Source organism: Aedes aegypti, chromosome 3 (genome assembly GCF_002204515.2).
Source record: "Aedes aegypti strain LVP_AGWG chromosome 3, AaegL5.0 Primary Assembly, whole genome shotgun sequence".
NCBI classification, from domain to species: domain Eukaryota; kingdom Metazoa; phylum Arthropoda; class Insecta; order Diptera; family Culicidae; genus Aedes; species Aedes aegypti.
In genome coordinates, this window is record NC_035109.1 from 65,270,187 (window position 1) to 65,287,233 (window position 17,047).

General features: G+C 41.4%; 1 protein-coding gene across 3 annotated transcripts in view; it reads left to right on the plus strand.

The window, feature by feature from the left end:
- LOC5578735 (neuropeptide SIFamide receptor) overlaps positions 1–17,047 on the plus strand; it is a 126,957-nt gene that overhangs the window by 102,561 nt on the left and 7,349 nt on the right. For all 3 annotated transcript variants that reach the window (XM_021851867.1, XM_021851866.1, XM_021851868.1), the window contains 2 exons: positions 10,464–10,982; positions 12,057–12,238. In XM_021851867.1, the coding sequence (XP_021707559.1) occupies positions 10,732–10,982; positions 12,057–12,238 (433 nt within the window). In that variant the 5' untranslated portion in view covers positions 10,464–10,731. The remainder of the gene's footprint in view (positions 1–10,463; positions 10,983–12,056; positions 12,239–17,047) is intronic.

The window sequence follows — 17,047 nt, forward strand, 5'->3', positions numbered from 1 at the left end:
CGCGATTTACGAAATCATAACCGTCACGCTGATGTTGGGTACGACAAGCGAGATGTTTCCACTGTTGTTGTACAAAATAAAAAAAATGTAATTACTGAAGAGTTTTTTGTCAATATTAAGAGTAATGTAAATCAATTCAGAGTTTTTTTTATTTTCCATGTATTTTATCATCTAAAATTCTGGGTTGGCCTTCCTATTTCTAACTCCAATGGGAGCCGCATGTGAAGCGATGAAGAAATATGGTTTTAACGTTTGGGATGGGAAGCAAAGTAGTTTTTAAAATGATGTAGTTCAAAATGTGAAATGCTAATGATAATGAGATAATGATAATCATAATAAGTTAGTTAAAAAACGATTGAATGAGCAGAAACCAGAAATTGTATCATGTATCATTGAAATACTGCGAAGCGTTAAAAAGCATTTCATACAACCCAAAAAAATATAAATTGAACGCTTTCAGTGTGCACAACTTCCACACCTCACTATTTCTATAAGTATTACGGTACGTGCCTTATCTTCTTATTGGCATTACGTCTTCACTGGGACAGAGCCAGCTTCTCAGCTTAGTGTTCTAAGTACATCTGCACAGTTATTGACTGAGTGCCAAAGTTGCCATTTTTGCATTTGTATATAGTGTGGCGATTCTACCACATTACCCCGAATGCCGTCTCCCCGGATGCCACTACCCCGAATGTACAATTATCTTGAATGATATTGCCCCTCGATTCTGGAATTTGGAGTAATGTCATTCGGGGTAATCGGTCATTCGAGGATATGGAATTCGGGGTGATGGCATTTGGAGTGATGTCATTCGGGGAAGTGGAATTCGGGGTAATAGAGTAGAATCAACATAATTTATTTGCCATCCCTAAGATAATGTTGCAAAGATTCTATGCGATAGTCTCTTGAGCAGTTCATCCAAGCTATGCAGAGATTACCTGAAGAATGTTACTTAACATTCTTCAGGTAATCTCTGCATAGCTTGGATGAACTGCTCTTTAAAAAAACATTTGTAGGTATTATTTTTAGATAAATTTTTGGCATAAATTCCTTACGTGTCACTTTATAAAGTTCTGAAAAAAACTATGGACAAAATTCTACGAGAAAGCTGTTTAATCGGTTACTCTTGAACATTCAAGTTGGAATTAGAATTTAGTTTTATTGAAACTTTTGCATATATTTCTACTATTGGTACTACCCACGGCTTTGAATGTGGCCGCTTTTCAGATTTGTTGCGTGTTCTATAAACAATATTTTGGTTCAAAATAAACAATTTGGTGGCAAAAAGTTAAAATCGACAAAAATTAATACCAGATGATTATGCTCAGAACGCCAGTTAAGATAAACAATAAATAATCGCACGCTCATCCCACAATTGATAGCGCCAGATATTTCCCGGAACATGTTAAACAACCATGCATGCTGTCGGCAAAGTAGTCAATCGAAAAGATTCACACGGTCCTTCAATTTCACGCACGGCGATGACGGACGTGGTTCGTGGGTGTATTCTCAGCCGGGAATACTACTGCAGCGCCGTCCAAAAATTGCGTAACGCTTTAGAGGAACGTAGGGGGTGATCTTAAGCGTTACAACCTATACAAAAATTGATATTTTTTATACGGAAAGCGTTACGAGGGGAAGGGGTTCAAAAATTGTCAGTTTTAGCATTACGTAATAAATGGATGCTGCCCGATAAACGTTCAGCGGGAATACCTATGTTGAATTCACTTGTTGATTTTTCCCACGCATACCATTTATCATTGGGCGTGTGCTGACGGTTGATGTGGGCACAAATCCCCAAAGGCCAAAAAAGGCACCCTGCCCGACAGAACGGAGCTAGTGTTTTGGCAATGGAATGATTTATTGTTGAGATGCCTCCGCTATCTAAATTTTGGGGATGTGTGGTTTCTGAAAAAAAAAACAATACATATATATTAGGGTGTCCCAGAAAAAAAATTGTGTTCAAAAAGTCATGAGGCTCAAGAATGAAAGGTATGCATACTTATAGCATTTCTGTAGAATGAATCAACTTCAGAAAAAATCGTTTGAGGTTCCGCCTGATCGAATTATGAAAAACGGTAATTTTTGATGAAAATTGTTATATTTTGACGTTTCGTGCAGATACATATGTACAATGCCAATTGCTCTAATGTGCCAATTGCCAATTGCTTGGCATTACGTCCTCACTGGGACAGAGCCTGTTTCTCAGCTTAGGGGCGATCCATTAATTACGTATCAGGTATCAGAAGGCCGGCTCCAAAGGCACGTTCCCCACCAGTTGGGAGATTTGTGCCACCGCCATATTTGAGCCTATTTCATCATCTACCCGATGGGAGAGGAAGGGGAAGGGAAAGATGGGAGGAAATAGGAGTGGGATCCCTTGAAGAGGGAAGATCGCACAAGCGAAATGAGAGCATGTAGCTCAGTGTTTCCCAAACTTTTTTGACTTTCGCCCCCTTGAGACCAATATATTTTGGAATCGCCCCCCTGATGCGAAATTTTGAACGTTTGTATTGTGCAGTAAACTAACATTGAAGTATTGATCAATATTTCATCATAAGTGAACCGAAAATTGGTCAAATTCAAAGGGTGTAGTAGTCAATCATAATGCTTCAATTAAAATACCCCAAAAAGAATGTCTTCTACTTGTATATCCATAAAAGAGTTGTGCAGTATTTATCATATGCATCAATTGTTTTCGTATCAACAAATCTATTATTTTGGCTACTGTGCGATCAATGAAACAATTTTAGTTCACTCTGCTCTTAACTTCTTTTATAAAGTTGTTGAAATACATTTAAGAAATTTGTGTATTCCATTTTCGGCTTTTCTGGAAACATTCCAATCTAAAATTTCAAGAGGATTTATACAACATTGCAAAAATTATCGCAAATATAAAAATAATACAAAATATAAAAAAATATAAGTAAACTCAGACTATTCTTCAACTCTTCATTCACCGAAATATAACGTTCAGTGCAAATTGTTTTTTAAGCTTTGATCCATGCAATTTTATGTTACTCAGGCCTTTTTTTAAACTAAAATATCAAAATGAGTAGTGTAACAAATGCGTGAGAAGTAATAAAAATTTATAATAAAGCCTTATTCCAAAGATCGCCTAGCAAAAAGCAACCCAACATATTTAGAAATAGTTTGGAGTCAAATAAATTCTGTTGCAGATGTAAATGCTTTCATTGAAATATGAGTGTCTCTTACAAACTTTGAATCTATTATTGTTTTTCAATTGCTGTCATACCATAATTTTCGCCCCCTTTCTAACATTTTTGCCCCCCAAATTTAGTTTTAAAAATTTTCGCCCCCTTGGACCTGAAAATCGCCCCCAGGGGGGCGAATTCGCCCACTTTGGGAATCACTGATGTAGCTCCATACCACAATGGGTTCGAACAGCGCCCTAAAAAGGGCACTGCAAAACGCATGAACGCAAAGAGAGCCTATAGCTCATTACCACAGCGGGTTAAGAATAACAGAATGTCCTGAAGATTCAGGCTTCTGAATTCAGTTTCACTTAATAAGTGTTTACCAAGTAATTGGAATCGCATTTGCGAAAAAACTGGACAGTTACATATCAGGTGATACGAAGTTCCATAATCGGAATCACAACTATCACACACAAATGAGTCAGCACGCTGAATATTTGCCATGTGATAGTTGAGTCGCCAGTGTCCTGTCAACGCTCTGACCAAGAGACTGCAATTCTGCTTTGACAGATTTGTTAAATACTTCGCCACCCTTGGAGATGGCTCAGTAATGTACAATTTTGTTTGACGACAGGACTCCAAACTATTCCAATATTGCTTGTGCTGAGTTGCCGCCCAAGAGTTTATCTGAAACTTCACCCAGCACTTCGAAATTGGAATAGCCGGCTCAGGGCCAATGAAGTCATGCGATGCTCCATCGCGAGCTAGCTCATCAGCCAATTCATTTCCAGCGATGGAAGAATGGCCAGGTACCCATACAAGGTTTACAGAGTTGACTGAATTCAGTTCCTCAATTTGAGTTCGACATGCGATAACAAGCTTCGACCTTGAGTTGGCCGAAGCGAGAGCTTTTATAGCAGCCTGACTATCTGAACAGAAGTATATGACTTTACCCATTACGCGCTGTTGAAGTGCTGATTGCACTCCACACATAAGAGCAAATATTTCCGCCTGAAAAACGGTGCGGTTTCTACCAAGTGAGTAAAACTGATTCAGCCTTAGCTCACGAGAATATACTCCTGCACCAGCTCTACCTTCAAGAAGGGAGCCATCAGTGTAACATACTATATTGTTTGATATACTTCTTTCCAAATAGACAGACGTCCACTCTTTCCGTGAAGGGAATTGTGTGGTAAATGTCCTGTAAGGAAAGTGACAAGCAATTGTGAGATCACTTGGAGCAAGGACAATTTTGTCCCAATTCACCAAAAGTGGAAACAACGAAGTGTGTGTAGATCTACGATTCACTGGATTTTTCTCCAGTAGATCCAGTACCCATAAACGGTAAGAGCAAGAAAGTGCTTCTTGTTTAAGATATATTTGTAGTGGCGCAACGTCGAAAATGGCCTCAAGCGCTGCTGTGGGAGTTGTAGAGAACGCACCAGACATCGCCATCAAGCACATCCTTTGGAGATGGCCCAATTTTGATTGGATTGTTCTCACTTCGCCCTTTTGCCACCACACAAGACATCCATATGCCAATATTGGTCGAACAACTGTTGTGTAAATCCATTTGATATATTTGGGTTTGAGGCCCCAAGTTTTACCAAAGATTCGCCGGCATTGACCGAAGGCCATGCAAGGTTTTTTGACTCTGAAATCAATGTGAGGTGTCCATGAAAGTTTTGGAATCTAGAATGACTCCGACATACTTTACTTGATCAGTCACATTAATCTCAGTGCCAAAAAGACGTAAAGGTCAAATTCCATCGCGGTTTCGTCTCTCCGTAAAAAGAACAATAGATGTTTTATTCGGGTTAACCGAAAGGCCATAATGGAGACACCAACTCTCGACTACCTGAAGAGCACTTTGCATCAGGTCGAATAGGGTGCTTATGCACATACCAACTATCAGAGCTAGATAGTTGTCGGCAAATCCATAAGTTGGAAAACCGCAATTATTGAGTTGCCTCAATAGCGTATCTGCTACGAGATTCCACAAAAGTGGTGACAAGACTCCCCCTTGGGGGCATCCGCAAACACTCAATTTTCGAATCGCTGCTTGACGCAATGTCGAGAAGAGATGTCGGTTTTTGAGCATTTGATGAATCCAATTGGTAATCATTGTAGGTAGTCCATGGTTTCGTGCGGCTTCCAATATGGCATCGAAAGACACGTTATCAAAGCCACCCTCAATAACCAAGAAAACACCCAAGCAGGATTGCTTCTGAGCGAATGCTTTCTCGATATCGTATACAACTTTGTGTAAAAGAGTCACAGTGGACTTTCCAGATTGGTAAGCATGTTGATTGACATGAAGAGGCATGTTTGCCAAAAAAAACATCACGGATGTGATGATCGATAATGCGTTCCAGACATTTCAGAAGAAAAGAGGTCAGACTGATTGGTATAAAGCTCTTCGCTTCTTCATACGATGCACGTCCTCCTTTCGGGATAAACTTTACAGTAATATCACGCCAGGATCTGGGAATGTACCCGGTAGCAAAACTGCTTACAAGTAGCTTTTTCAAAACATGTTTGATAATCTCAAATCCCTTTGCGATCCATTAATTACGTAAGACAATTTTCGGGATTTTTCAAAGCCCCCCACCCCTCCCTATGGTAAAGTTTTCTGTATGAAAATTAAAAATTAATTGTATGGCGCGTAAGAAATCTGAAACCCCCCCTCCCAACATTAACCCTTATGTAATTAATGGATGGCCCCTTAGTGTTCTTATGAGCACAGCCGCAGTTATAAACTGAGAGCTTTCTCTACCAAAGTTGCCATTTTTCGCATTCGTATATCGTGTGGCAGGTACGATTGAACTAAGTCAAGGAAATTTCCATTATGAAAAGATCCTGGACCGACCAGGAATCGAACCCAGACACCTTCAGCAAGGCTTTACTTTGTAGCCGCGGACTCTAATTCAAACGTGTGCTAGAATAAGGGCATAGGTCGCATGACCGATTTCTCTTCATCGATCCTCTCTTCTGTGAATAAAGGTGATAAGCTGGAAGTTTGTTCGCAGTTTTTCTCTACAGGACGCAAGATTGCATCGCTGCCAAGTGGTCTAAAGTGAAAAAATGCTTACGAACTTGCTTCTTGTCACCTTTATTCACAGAAGAGAGGATCGATTTTGGTTGGTAAATGGCTGGGCATGGCGTACCATTGGTACCTCGCGTACCTGAAGGAATAAAATAGACCCCTTTGTGCGGTCCTTAGCCTCATGCCCAGCAACTCCTATCCCTACCTCCTCGCGGTACTGGCCGGGGTACGAGTAACCTTAGGGAAGATCGGGTAACCAACCCCCGGTGGGAAGTTTGGTGGTATGCTGACAGGGAAGGGGGGGTTTGCTTCTGCAAACCTTGAGCGTCTGTACTCCATGTTAGGAGCGGCTCACAACAGCGTCTGTTCCCCATGTCAGGGGCGGCTGATCATCGTCCGAGTGCCAGAGAAGGACACTAAGCTAAACTGCGCACTATGGTCCTCCGAACATTTAGGGGGAATGGTCCTCCGGAAATCTAGGGGGTTGGTGTCAGGCCCTGCAAGCCAGCCGTAAAAAAATCAAGCAACGAATAATCAACGAGAGAATACGAACCGGGACAATCGGCGAAGACCACAGCGACGTAAAGGGACTAGCGATTGGAAGCTCGGTACGTGGAACTGTAAATCTCTCAACTTCATCGGGAGCACACGCATACTCGCCGACGTGCTGAAGGACCGTGGATTCGGCATCGTAGCGTTGCAGGAAGTGTGTTGGAAGGGATCAATGGTGCGAATGTTTAGAGGTAACCATACCATCTACCAGAGCTGCGGCAATACACATGAGCTGGGAACAGCTTTTATAGTGATGGGTGATATGCAGAGGCGCGTGATCGGGTGGTGGCCGATCAATGAGAGAATGTGCAAGTTGAGGATCAAAGGCCGGTTCTTCAACTTCAGCATAATAAACGTGCACAGCCCTCACTCCGGAAGCACTGATGATGATAAAGACGCTTTTTACGCGCAGCTTGAACGCGAGTACGACAGTTGCCCAAGCCACGACGTCAAAATCATCATAGGAGATCTAAACGCTCAGGTTGGCCAGGAGGAGGAATTCAGACCGACGATTGGAAAGTTCAGCGCCCACCGGCTGACGAACGAAAACGGCCTACGACTAATTGATTTTGCCGCCTCCAAGAATATGGCCATTCGTAGCACCTACTTCCAGCACAGCCTTCCGTACCGATACACCTGGAGATCGCCACAGCAGACAGAATCGCAAATCGACCACGTTCTGATTGATGGTCGGCACTTCTCCGACATTATCGACGTCAGGACCTATCGTGGCGCTAACATCGACTCTGACCACTATCTGGTGATGGTCAAACTGCGCCCAAAACTCTCCGTCGTTAACAACGTACGGTACCGACGGCCGCCCCGGTATGACCTAGAGCGGCTCAAGCAACCGGATGTCGCAGCGGCATACGCGCAGCAACTCGAGGCTGCATTACCGGAAGAGGGTGAGCTGGACGAAGCCCCTCTTGAGGACTGCTGGAGAACAGTAAACGCAGCCATCAACGATGCAGCTGAGAGCAACGTCGGGTACGTGGGACGGAGTCGACGGAACGATTGGTTCGACGAGGAGTGCCAGGAGGTTTTGGAGGAGAAGAAAGCAGCGCGGGCGGTCATGCTGCAGCAAGGGACCCGGCAGAACGTGGACTGCTATAAACGGAAACGACAACAGCAGACCCGCCTCTTTCGGGAGAAAAAACGCCGCCTGGAGGAGACGGAGTGCGAGGAGATGGAACAGCTGTGCCGGTCTCAGGAAACACGTAGGTTCTATCAGAAGCTCAACGCATCCCGCAACGGCTTCGTGCCGCGAGCCGAGATGTGCAGGGATAAGGATGGGAGCATTCTGACGGACGAGTGTGAGGTGATCGAAAGGTGGAAGCAGCACTTCGACGAGCACCTGAATGGTGCTGAGAGCACAGGCAATGAAGGACGGGACAACGGAGGAAATGCCTTCGTCAGTACTGTGGAAGATGGAAACCAACCAGCCCCCACTTTGAGGGAGGTTAAGGATGCCATTCACCAGCTCAAGAACAATAAAGCTGCTGGTAAGGATGGTATCGGAGCTGAACTCATAAAGATGGGTCCGGAAAGGCTGGCCATTTGTCTGCACCGGCTGATAGGCACAATCTGGGAAACAGAACAGCTACCGGAGGAGTGGAAGGAAGGGGTAATCTGCCCCATCTACAGGAAAGGCGACAAGTTAGACTGTGAGAACTTTCGAGCGATCACCATTCTAAATGCGGCCTACAAAGTACTATCCCAGATCATCTTCCGTCGTTTGTCACCCGTAGTAAACGAGTTCGTGGGAAGTTATCAAGCCGGCTTCGTTGACGGCCGATCGACAACGGACCAGATCTTTACTGTACGGCAAATCCTCCAAAAATGTCGTGAATACCAGGTCCCAACGCATCACCTTTTCATCGATTTCAAGGCGGCATACGACAGTATCGACCGCGTAGAGCTATGGAAAATCATGGACGAGAACAGCTTTCCCGGGAAGCTCACGAGACTGATAAGAGCGACGATGGAAGGTGTGCAAAATTGTGTGAAGGTTTCAGGCGAACACTCCAGTTCGTTTGGATCCCACCGGGGACTACGACAAGGTGATGGACTTTCGTGCCTGTTGTTCAATATTGCGCTAGAAGGTGTTATGCGGAGAGCCGGGCTTAACAGCCGGGGTACGATTTTTACGAGATCCAGTCAATTTGTTTGCTTCGCGGATGATATGGACATCGTCGGCCGAACATTTGAAAAGCTGGCAGACCTGTACACCCGCCTGAAACGAGGCAGCAAAAGTTGGACTGGTGGTGAATGCGGCCAAGACAAAGTACATGCTAGCTGGTGGGGCCGAGCGCGACAGGGCTCGCCTAGGTAGCAGTGTTACGATAGACGGGGATACGTTCGAGGTGGTCGACGAGTTCGTCTACCTTGGATCCTTGCTGACGGCTGACAATAACGTTAGCCGTGAAATACGGAGGCGCATCATCAGTGGAAGTCGGGCCTACTATGGCCTCCAGAAGAAGCTGCGGTCAAAAAAGATTCACGCCCGCACCAAATGTACCATGTACAAAACGCTCATAAGGCCGGTAGTCCTCTACGGGCATGAAACGTGGACGATGCTCGAGGAGGACCTGCAAGCACTTGGAGTCTTCGAACGTCGGGTGCTTAGGACGATCTTCGGCGGTGTGCAGGAGAACGGTGTGTGGCGGCGAAGGATGAACCACGAGCTCGCCCAACTCTACGGCGAACCCAGTATCCAGAAGGTGGCCAAAGCTGGAAGGATACGATGGGCAGGGCATGTTGCAAGAATGCCGGACAGCAACCCTGCAAAGATGGTGTTCGCTTCGGATCCCGTTGGTACAAGAAGGCGTGGAGCGCAGCGAGCTAGGTGGGCGGATCAAGTGCGTATCGATTTGGCGAGCGTGGGGCAGAACCGAGGATGGAGAGATGTGGCGTGAAATTGTTGATTCAGTGTTATCTGTGTAGATGTTAACTAAATAAATGAATGAGGATCGATGAAGAGAAATCGGTCATGCGACCTATGCCCTTATTCTAGCACACGTTTGACCGATTCCTGGTCGGTCCAGGATCTTTTCATAATGGAAATTTCCTTGACTTGTTCTAGCACACGCTTGAACTACTCGGCTAAGGAGGCCCCAGATTTTTGAACATTTGTCAGCCGTAATCTGGCGAATTAAAGTATGCGCCGTTGAAGTTTTTCATCGCTTTTTTGGCTATCGAGCAAAAACCATTGATTGCCATCAGTTCTTTCAACCTCATGTTATAGAAAAGAAAACCAACGTTATTTTTGCAGATATGTTGCATAATAAGGCGAAAATTAAAATGGCGCTTTGGTCACTCCTCACGTATTAATTTTTGAAAATATTCATTTCTCTCTGCAAAACTTTTAAAAACCCATAAAAATAGGTAACTTTCAGCTATATGTTCAATTTCAACTAATGCTTATGTTCCTTACAGCTTCCATATATATTTTTTAAAGTTGAATTATTCTACAAAAATGCTATAAATAAGCATATCTTTCATTCAAGGGTTGAGGACTATGTCTTTTATTACATTGTTTTTTTTTTCTGAGACACCCTAATATTGGTTTTACATGAAGCAATTTATGTTCATCTGGGTTTAACAGAACTTAGTATTCCATCTGTATTAGATCCCACCATACTTTTTTTACAGTTCATTCTACATTCGGCTTCCATAACCATTTTTTTCGTCTATTCGTATATTTGCAGATTATTGGCCACGTTTACGATCCCATCTTGATTTATCGAGCAGCAATTCGTCTAGCAACTTCCGAAGCAGCTGTCAGCAACACCACACACAAATGAGACGGAAAATGTGTTATATTATCTCTTCCATCGCCCATGCCTCGTCATCCGTTACAATTTGGGGGTGATCATTGACGACTACTTATAGGCCAACTGGAAGTCGAACAATTACTCATCCTGCCCCTCCCCACCGAATATATCGTTCCGCGCCGTCATTCACTGGAATTTTCGGATGGAAACCAATTTAATTAACTGTTCTACCAGCATCGGATCGCACCAGAACAATTGGACCTGCTTCGTCGTGCACTATGAGCCGGAATCGATGGCATCTCCATCGCTGTCTACGACGACCACGTTGGCCAACCTCAGCCAGTCACAGTTTGACGAACTGGAAGCGGAAGTGGAAGTGGACTACGACGACCCGCTGGTAATCGACCCTGCCTACGAACTACGATACGGGCTGGTTGGGACGGTTTTGCTAAGGTTGGTATCGCTTTGTGAATTGATGGGACTTCTGACAAGCAGCTTTTCGGGATTTATTGTGCTGATTTTATATAACTATTTAAATTTTTCAAGGCAAGCAGTTCTCAGTTTTTGTTTTACCTTGGTCTTTTTCTACTGAATAAATTGCAAAAACTTACTTGCGGAATACGTCTAGAAATCCCATGTAAGATTTAATGGAGTAATCGTTAGAAAAATTGATGAAGGAATTTCTAGAAAAAAGCATTTCACGGCTTCCTACACCAAGGCGGAGTATCAAGACTAATCTATGAAAATAATAATCTGTGGAAATATGCCTTAAAGAATAATTTTTGAAGGCCTTGTGAAAATCACTGAAAAAAATGCCTGAAGAAATTCACTTTGGAACTCCTGTAATGATTTTCTGGAGTAATATCTGCAAACATTTCTTAATAACAAGCTGAATGAATTCCTGAAGAATCTAACAGAAATCTTACAGGAATCCCTAGTGGAATTTCTGGACATTTCAAGAGGTACCCGAAGATTGTATGAAAAGGTACCTCGAAGAATTCATGTACAAATTCAGTCAGAAATGATAGGATGCAGGACCGCTTGAGCACTTCCATGATTCACTTTGGCATGGGGGCTTTTCTCAACCGAATTTTCTAAAACTTTGCAACTAGAAGCACTTCAGAACCACGTATATTGTGGCCAAATATGAGCTTTGTAGCTTTCAAAAAAAAAACAACCACTTTCGCAGTAAATCAAAAGTGCCAAGAATATTTTTTTATAAAAACAATTTAAGATTGAATAAAAAAAATTAGTAAATCAAGCATGAAGTAGCATTATTCATTATCTTACAATTGAGCCTACATTTTAAATATCGGATTACATTCGGAAGGGACAATTACTGTCACGCGAAGCTCTCTAAGAAACATTAATTTTTAGAACGACCAATACACATGTACAGCTCTCCATAATTTGAAAATAGCTGCTCTTTAATATGTTAACCCATCAATCTAAGAAACATCACTACTTCTTCTATAAATTTCCGTCAATTTTTTACTCTTTCTTTAATTTTTCATGCCCCCTTTACAGCGTGGCCTATGCTCTGATATTCATCGTCGGACTGCTGGGCAACATCTCGGTGGTGATTGTCGTGAAGAAAAGCACCATGATGCGATCTCCGACCAATCGCTTCATCGTCAATCTGGCGTACGCTGATTTATTGGTCAATTTCCTCTGTCTGCCGTTCACGCTCATTGGCAACATCTATCCGGGTAAGTCTCGTGTTCTAAAGTTAGAAATAAATTACCGGTTAAACTCTTGATTGAGGGAGCAAAACGTGAAGAGTAATTATTTTTCAGCTGAGTAAACGGGGTTGAAACAAGGGCAGAAGTATTCCGACTAGAACTACAGGCTTGACTTTGTAAGACTATCCAAATCATTTCCCTACTTCTGATATCCCAAACGCCACATTTATGTTTGTTTAGGGCAAAACTTTTTCTTCTCCGAAGATTGTCAGATAATATATGCAAGCAAAGAGGCGAAAGTCAGTAACACCCTCATTTGTCCGTTCGTTATATGTGGCTGATTTTGTGTCTGTCTAAAACCAGTGCTGTTAAATGTCAAAATTTTGGAAAAATTCAAATGCTTATAGCACCAAAGCATGCAAAAAAAATATCAGAAAATATTAGCAACCGATAGTAATTTGGAAAAGCTCACTGGGAAAAACATTTTCCGATGACTTTATCCACTAGAAGCGATGATATTAGCAATATTCAAATGTCAAAGTCACGTGAAATTCAAGACATTTAACAGCCCTGTCTAAAACAAACTTATCGCCTACCGAGAATCGGTCGAAATTGCGGTGGGTAAAAGCGAACCAACCTATAGTCAAAACTGGAAAACAAAGATGATCGGGTTTTCCCGAACCGTTTTTCCAACAACAATTCCCATCATCGACGCTTACCCAAGAAAACAAACATGCCACTGAGGGTTGTTTGAAAACTGAGTAGGATATGAAAATGCGACGATTATGCTTCTTTTAGGAAGTGTTTTTGCGTTATCATTACTTTACTAGGTTACGAATCAATAGCACAAACACGCTACTTACATATTTGCAAGTCTTTTTTGGATCCAGTTTTTTGGAATGATATTGAGAATGAGACTTATAACTCTTATATTCCATTAGTCCGATCAGTGTTTATGGAGGTAGGCTATGCATAGACCTTTACCAGACAATCGTCATAGAAGAAGTTTAAGATATAAAGTAGTTACATTATTATGGATCACCAACTACTAATAATGGGACCTTGTGAAAGTGCTCATTGAATATTAAGCTGAGAAGCAGGCTCTGTCCTAGTGAGGACGTAATGCCAGGAAGAAGAATATATTTCGAACTCTACAAAGACGTCCAATTATCTCATATCTCATTGTTCGCTTCCTAAATTTTAAAGTTCAATGTGAATGCCTTATCTAATAATGGTATCAATAATTCACACCTACTGGTAACTTTCCCAGATAGCCACACCCCTTTTTCGTAGGTAGCTCTAAATACCAGAACTCGAAAAGTACTGTGCAACACGTGTTTGCTTTCAATGCTTCATTTTGATTTGGGTGTTCAAGTCTGTTACCCAAATCACTCGAGGCATCAAAACTTTTTCTCCGCTCGCTAAGACTGAACACTTCTTGGCAATCTCCTTCGCCATGGATTGATTTTTACAACAGCGCTCCTCCACATCGGATCCATCTCACCATAAAGCTCGGTTTTTATAGGCTTTTAACTGAATTGTATCGTCTTCTTCTTCGGTGTTACACGCCAGTGATACCTAGAATATATCCTAGATCCAAGCTTACAACCGTACCTTACTACCGGCAGCATGGTCTTGTATTATGATTGCGGTTTTACGAACCAAGCTAAGAAAGACCCCAATCACTAAATCTATAGCGCATCCCTTAACCATGCCACCAGCGACAACCAGCACCTAAAACCACGCTGTGCTAAAGATTATGGTTCTGATTTAAGCGTCCAGTTTTTCGTACCTTGAGGGTTTTCCACGCCTTCCGATTATATTCGCTTTTTATCGAAAAACCACCAGCGGAAAAGTTTTTCCTCAATTACCGTTGCAGACATGCCCGTCCGCAATCCAAGCCAGTTGTAAAACTTTATTTCCAGGCAAAGATTTGTCTGTTTTTTTGGTATGGTATACTCAACTACAAATTAAATCGCTGCAGTCACTTGAAAAGTATGATAATTAGTGGGAAAATTTCACTACTTCTCGAGCGTCACTTGGCCGACTAAAAAATGCCCCTACCATGACCGTAGCCAGAGGGGGCGTTTTCCTTAAGATTTTTCCTCCAATCCTTCGAGGAACTACTTCAATATTTTTCATGCTGTTATCCAGCTGATAATTCTACCCAAGTAATCAAGTAGCACTTAAATTCACCCTGAGTGCTATTATAATGCAATTATACAACTGACATGCCTTATATTAGCCGTATGATAGCTCTATGAGCCCAAAAAGGCGAGTAGGGGTCCTGAATCCACAAATTACGTAACGCTCTAAGGGGAGTACTTTTAAGCGCAGCATACAAAAAGCGTTACGCAGGGGAGGGAGCTTAAAATTGATATTTTAAAAGTTACGTAAATGGACGTTGCTTTACTTGTGTAGTTCCTTCAAAGAGTTCTCAGCGATTCCTCCAGGTATTTTCAAGAAAATTGTATGTTTTCTTTTCGAATTCATGCATTTTTTTTTAGAGGTTGAGCGTAATATTTAAGAAAAAAATGAGATTCATATTATTCGAAGAATTTGTTTTCAAGGATTTACTGAAATAGAATGGAAATGGGTTGACATATGTTGTAACTTTTTATACAACATTTTTAGAATAATCACTAAAAAAAAAAGATACAGGGCAACGAGCGAACGAACGTAGTCGTTTTGAGGGAAATTGAGGAACATAGCTTTTTGAGGTCTTCCATCTATTCCGAGGTGACAATTGCCCCTGCCAGAGTGCTCCCGCGAAACTTTGAAAATATATTCAATGCGAGAGAGATATATAGTATATATGTCCTAATTTTCACGTCTTGAAGTTTTACCAACGTGAAATTAAATAAATAGGTAGTCTGAAGAAAATGTATCATGAAATGAAAAACAAAATGCAAAATTGAATAAGCAGATTTGATTGCCCTCTCATGATGGTCCTCGTCGATGATGGCCATCTTCGTCCGCCCATCGAGTTCTTCTTCGCCGACAGACATTTAGAGAAAAATGGCATTCGGCATAGACGATATCGTGGTAAGCTTTCTAATCAAATTTCTGTCGCGCCTTCTCCAATGAATACACTGGGTATGTGCAGACTGCTTTCCTAATGTACGAATCTTCCGGTCACGAAGAATGGTTAATGAAAAAGCGATTGAAAATTGTGTTTGGGGGAAAGTTAGATGTTTCAGTAACCTTAAGGAAAAACATGATGAAATCTTCTAATATTTCAACGATTTCCAGCAATTCTTAGATTAATACACTAGATCCACACAATTACCGGTTTTTTAGAAAGTTCACGAATGAATGAATGATTTTTCCAAATAGTGTGTGTGTCCAAAAGTAGTGGCAGTGCAGTTTATGCAGTCAACTTTCCATACCTCGTTATTGAAGGGACCATCAAGTTAGGGAGGTATCGAGTTATAGAACACAAAACCGGTGCAACTGTGATCAAAGGGATTATCGAGATAGCCATGACAATCAACATTTACTGTGGTTCTCTAACTCGATAGGTATCGATAAACGAAATACCGAGTAAGGGAGAGTTGACATAGCGGACTTTGGGGCAAGTGTGCCATAGGGGCAAGTGTGCCACCCCTGCTTTTTATAAAAACTACAATATATATTTTCTTTTTGAGCTTAACAATATGTTCCCTTACAGTTCACAATACAATGATCAAAATATGATGAAAATTGCTCTATTTTTCACGTATTTACATCGACTTGAGCAAAGACAACCAAATTTGAGTGGATTTTTATAAGATTTCGTTGTTTCTAAATAGCATGGGGAACGATAAATTATTAACAGATTTTTATAACGTACTATACATCGTGAAACTATTCAATTGTGTAACTTATTGTGACATTTGAACAAAAAAAGTATTTAGTTTTACACACGAAATCCAGTTTGGTTGAAATGTATACTTATTGGGGCAAGTGTGCCACCTATTTGGTAAACAAAAATTATTGGTGTGAAATTTATAAAAATTAAAACATCATCAACAAAATCATAATAATAAACTAAAATGAGGCACCAGTAGTAGTTTTTAAAGTAAAGTAGGGGAATAACGAACATGTTTGCCCCCCTAAGCATTTTTTCTCAAAATATTCAATAATAACATGTTTTTGGCTTATTAACTAACGTTTTACATATCTACATCAATATTTTACCGTTATTTAATGCTGATCTAGTTTAATATTGTACATATTCGCCATAATATAAAAGTAATACATATATTGTATTGAATGGGGACAAAAATAATCATTTTAGTTATTCGAATTAAGTAATAAAGAGTTACGCATGTTTCGAACCTTGTTATAAAGCCCCCCCTTATTACGGTAAACTTAAAATATTTTTTTGAATTATCGATTAGCGTCTGCTTTGTAAGTAATATTAATAGGAAATAAAGAAAATTTCATTACAAGTAGAATTACATGCGATGTTCATTCGGTGGCCGTCTTGCCCCATATGGGTGGCACACTTGCCCCATAGTGTCGAAAAATATGTTATTTTGGATGATATTTGAGAAGCTCCAAAACTAATACTTTTTGAAATTATTTTCTTTTTGAATGGCACAGTGGTTATGAAAAGATGTGAAACTAACCTCATGAGGCTAAATTGGTGGATTTTATAAGCTTTAGGCAAAGTTAGAGAACAATTTGCTTAAGGTGGCACACTTGCCCCAAATTCCGCTACCGTGGTGCATCAATATCCGGACGCTTAAGAGGCACCAAATGTTTCAGCTCAATTTTCATGACCTTATTTTCTCACATGAATAATTTGTGATATTTATACTATTAGTTTAGGACCACATCTACACAAAAATG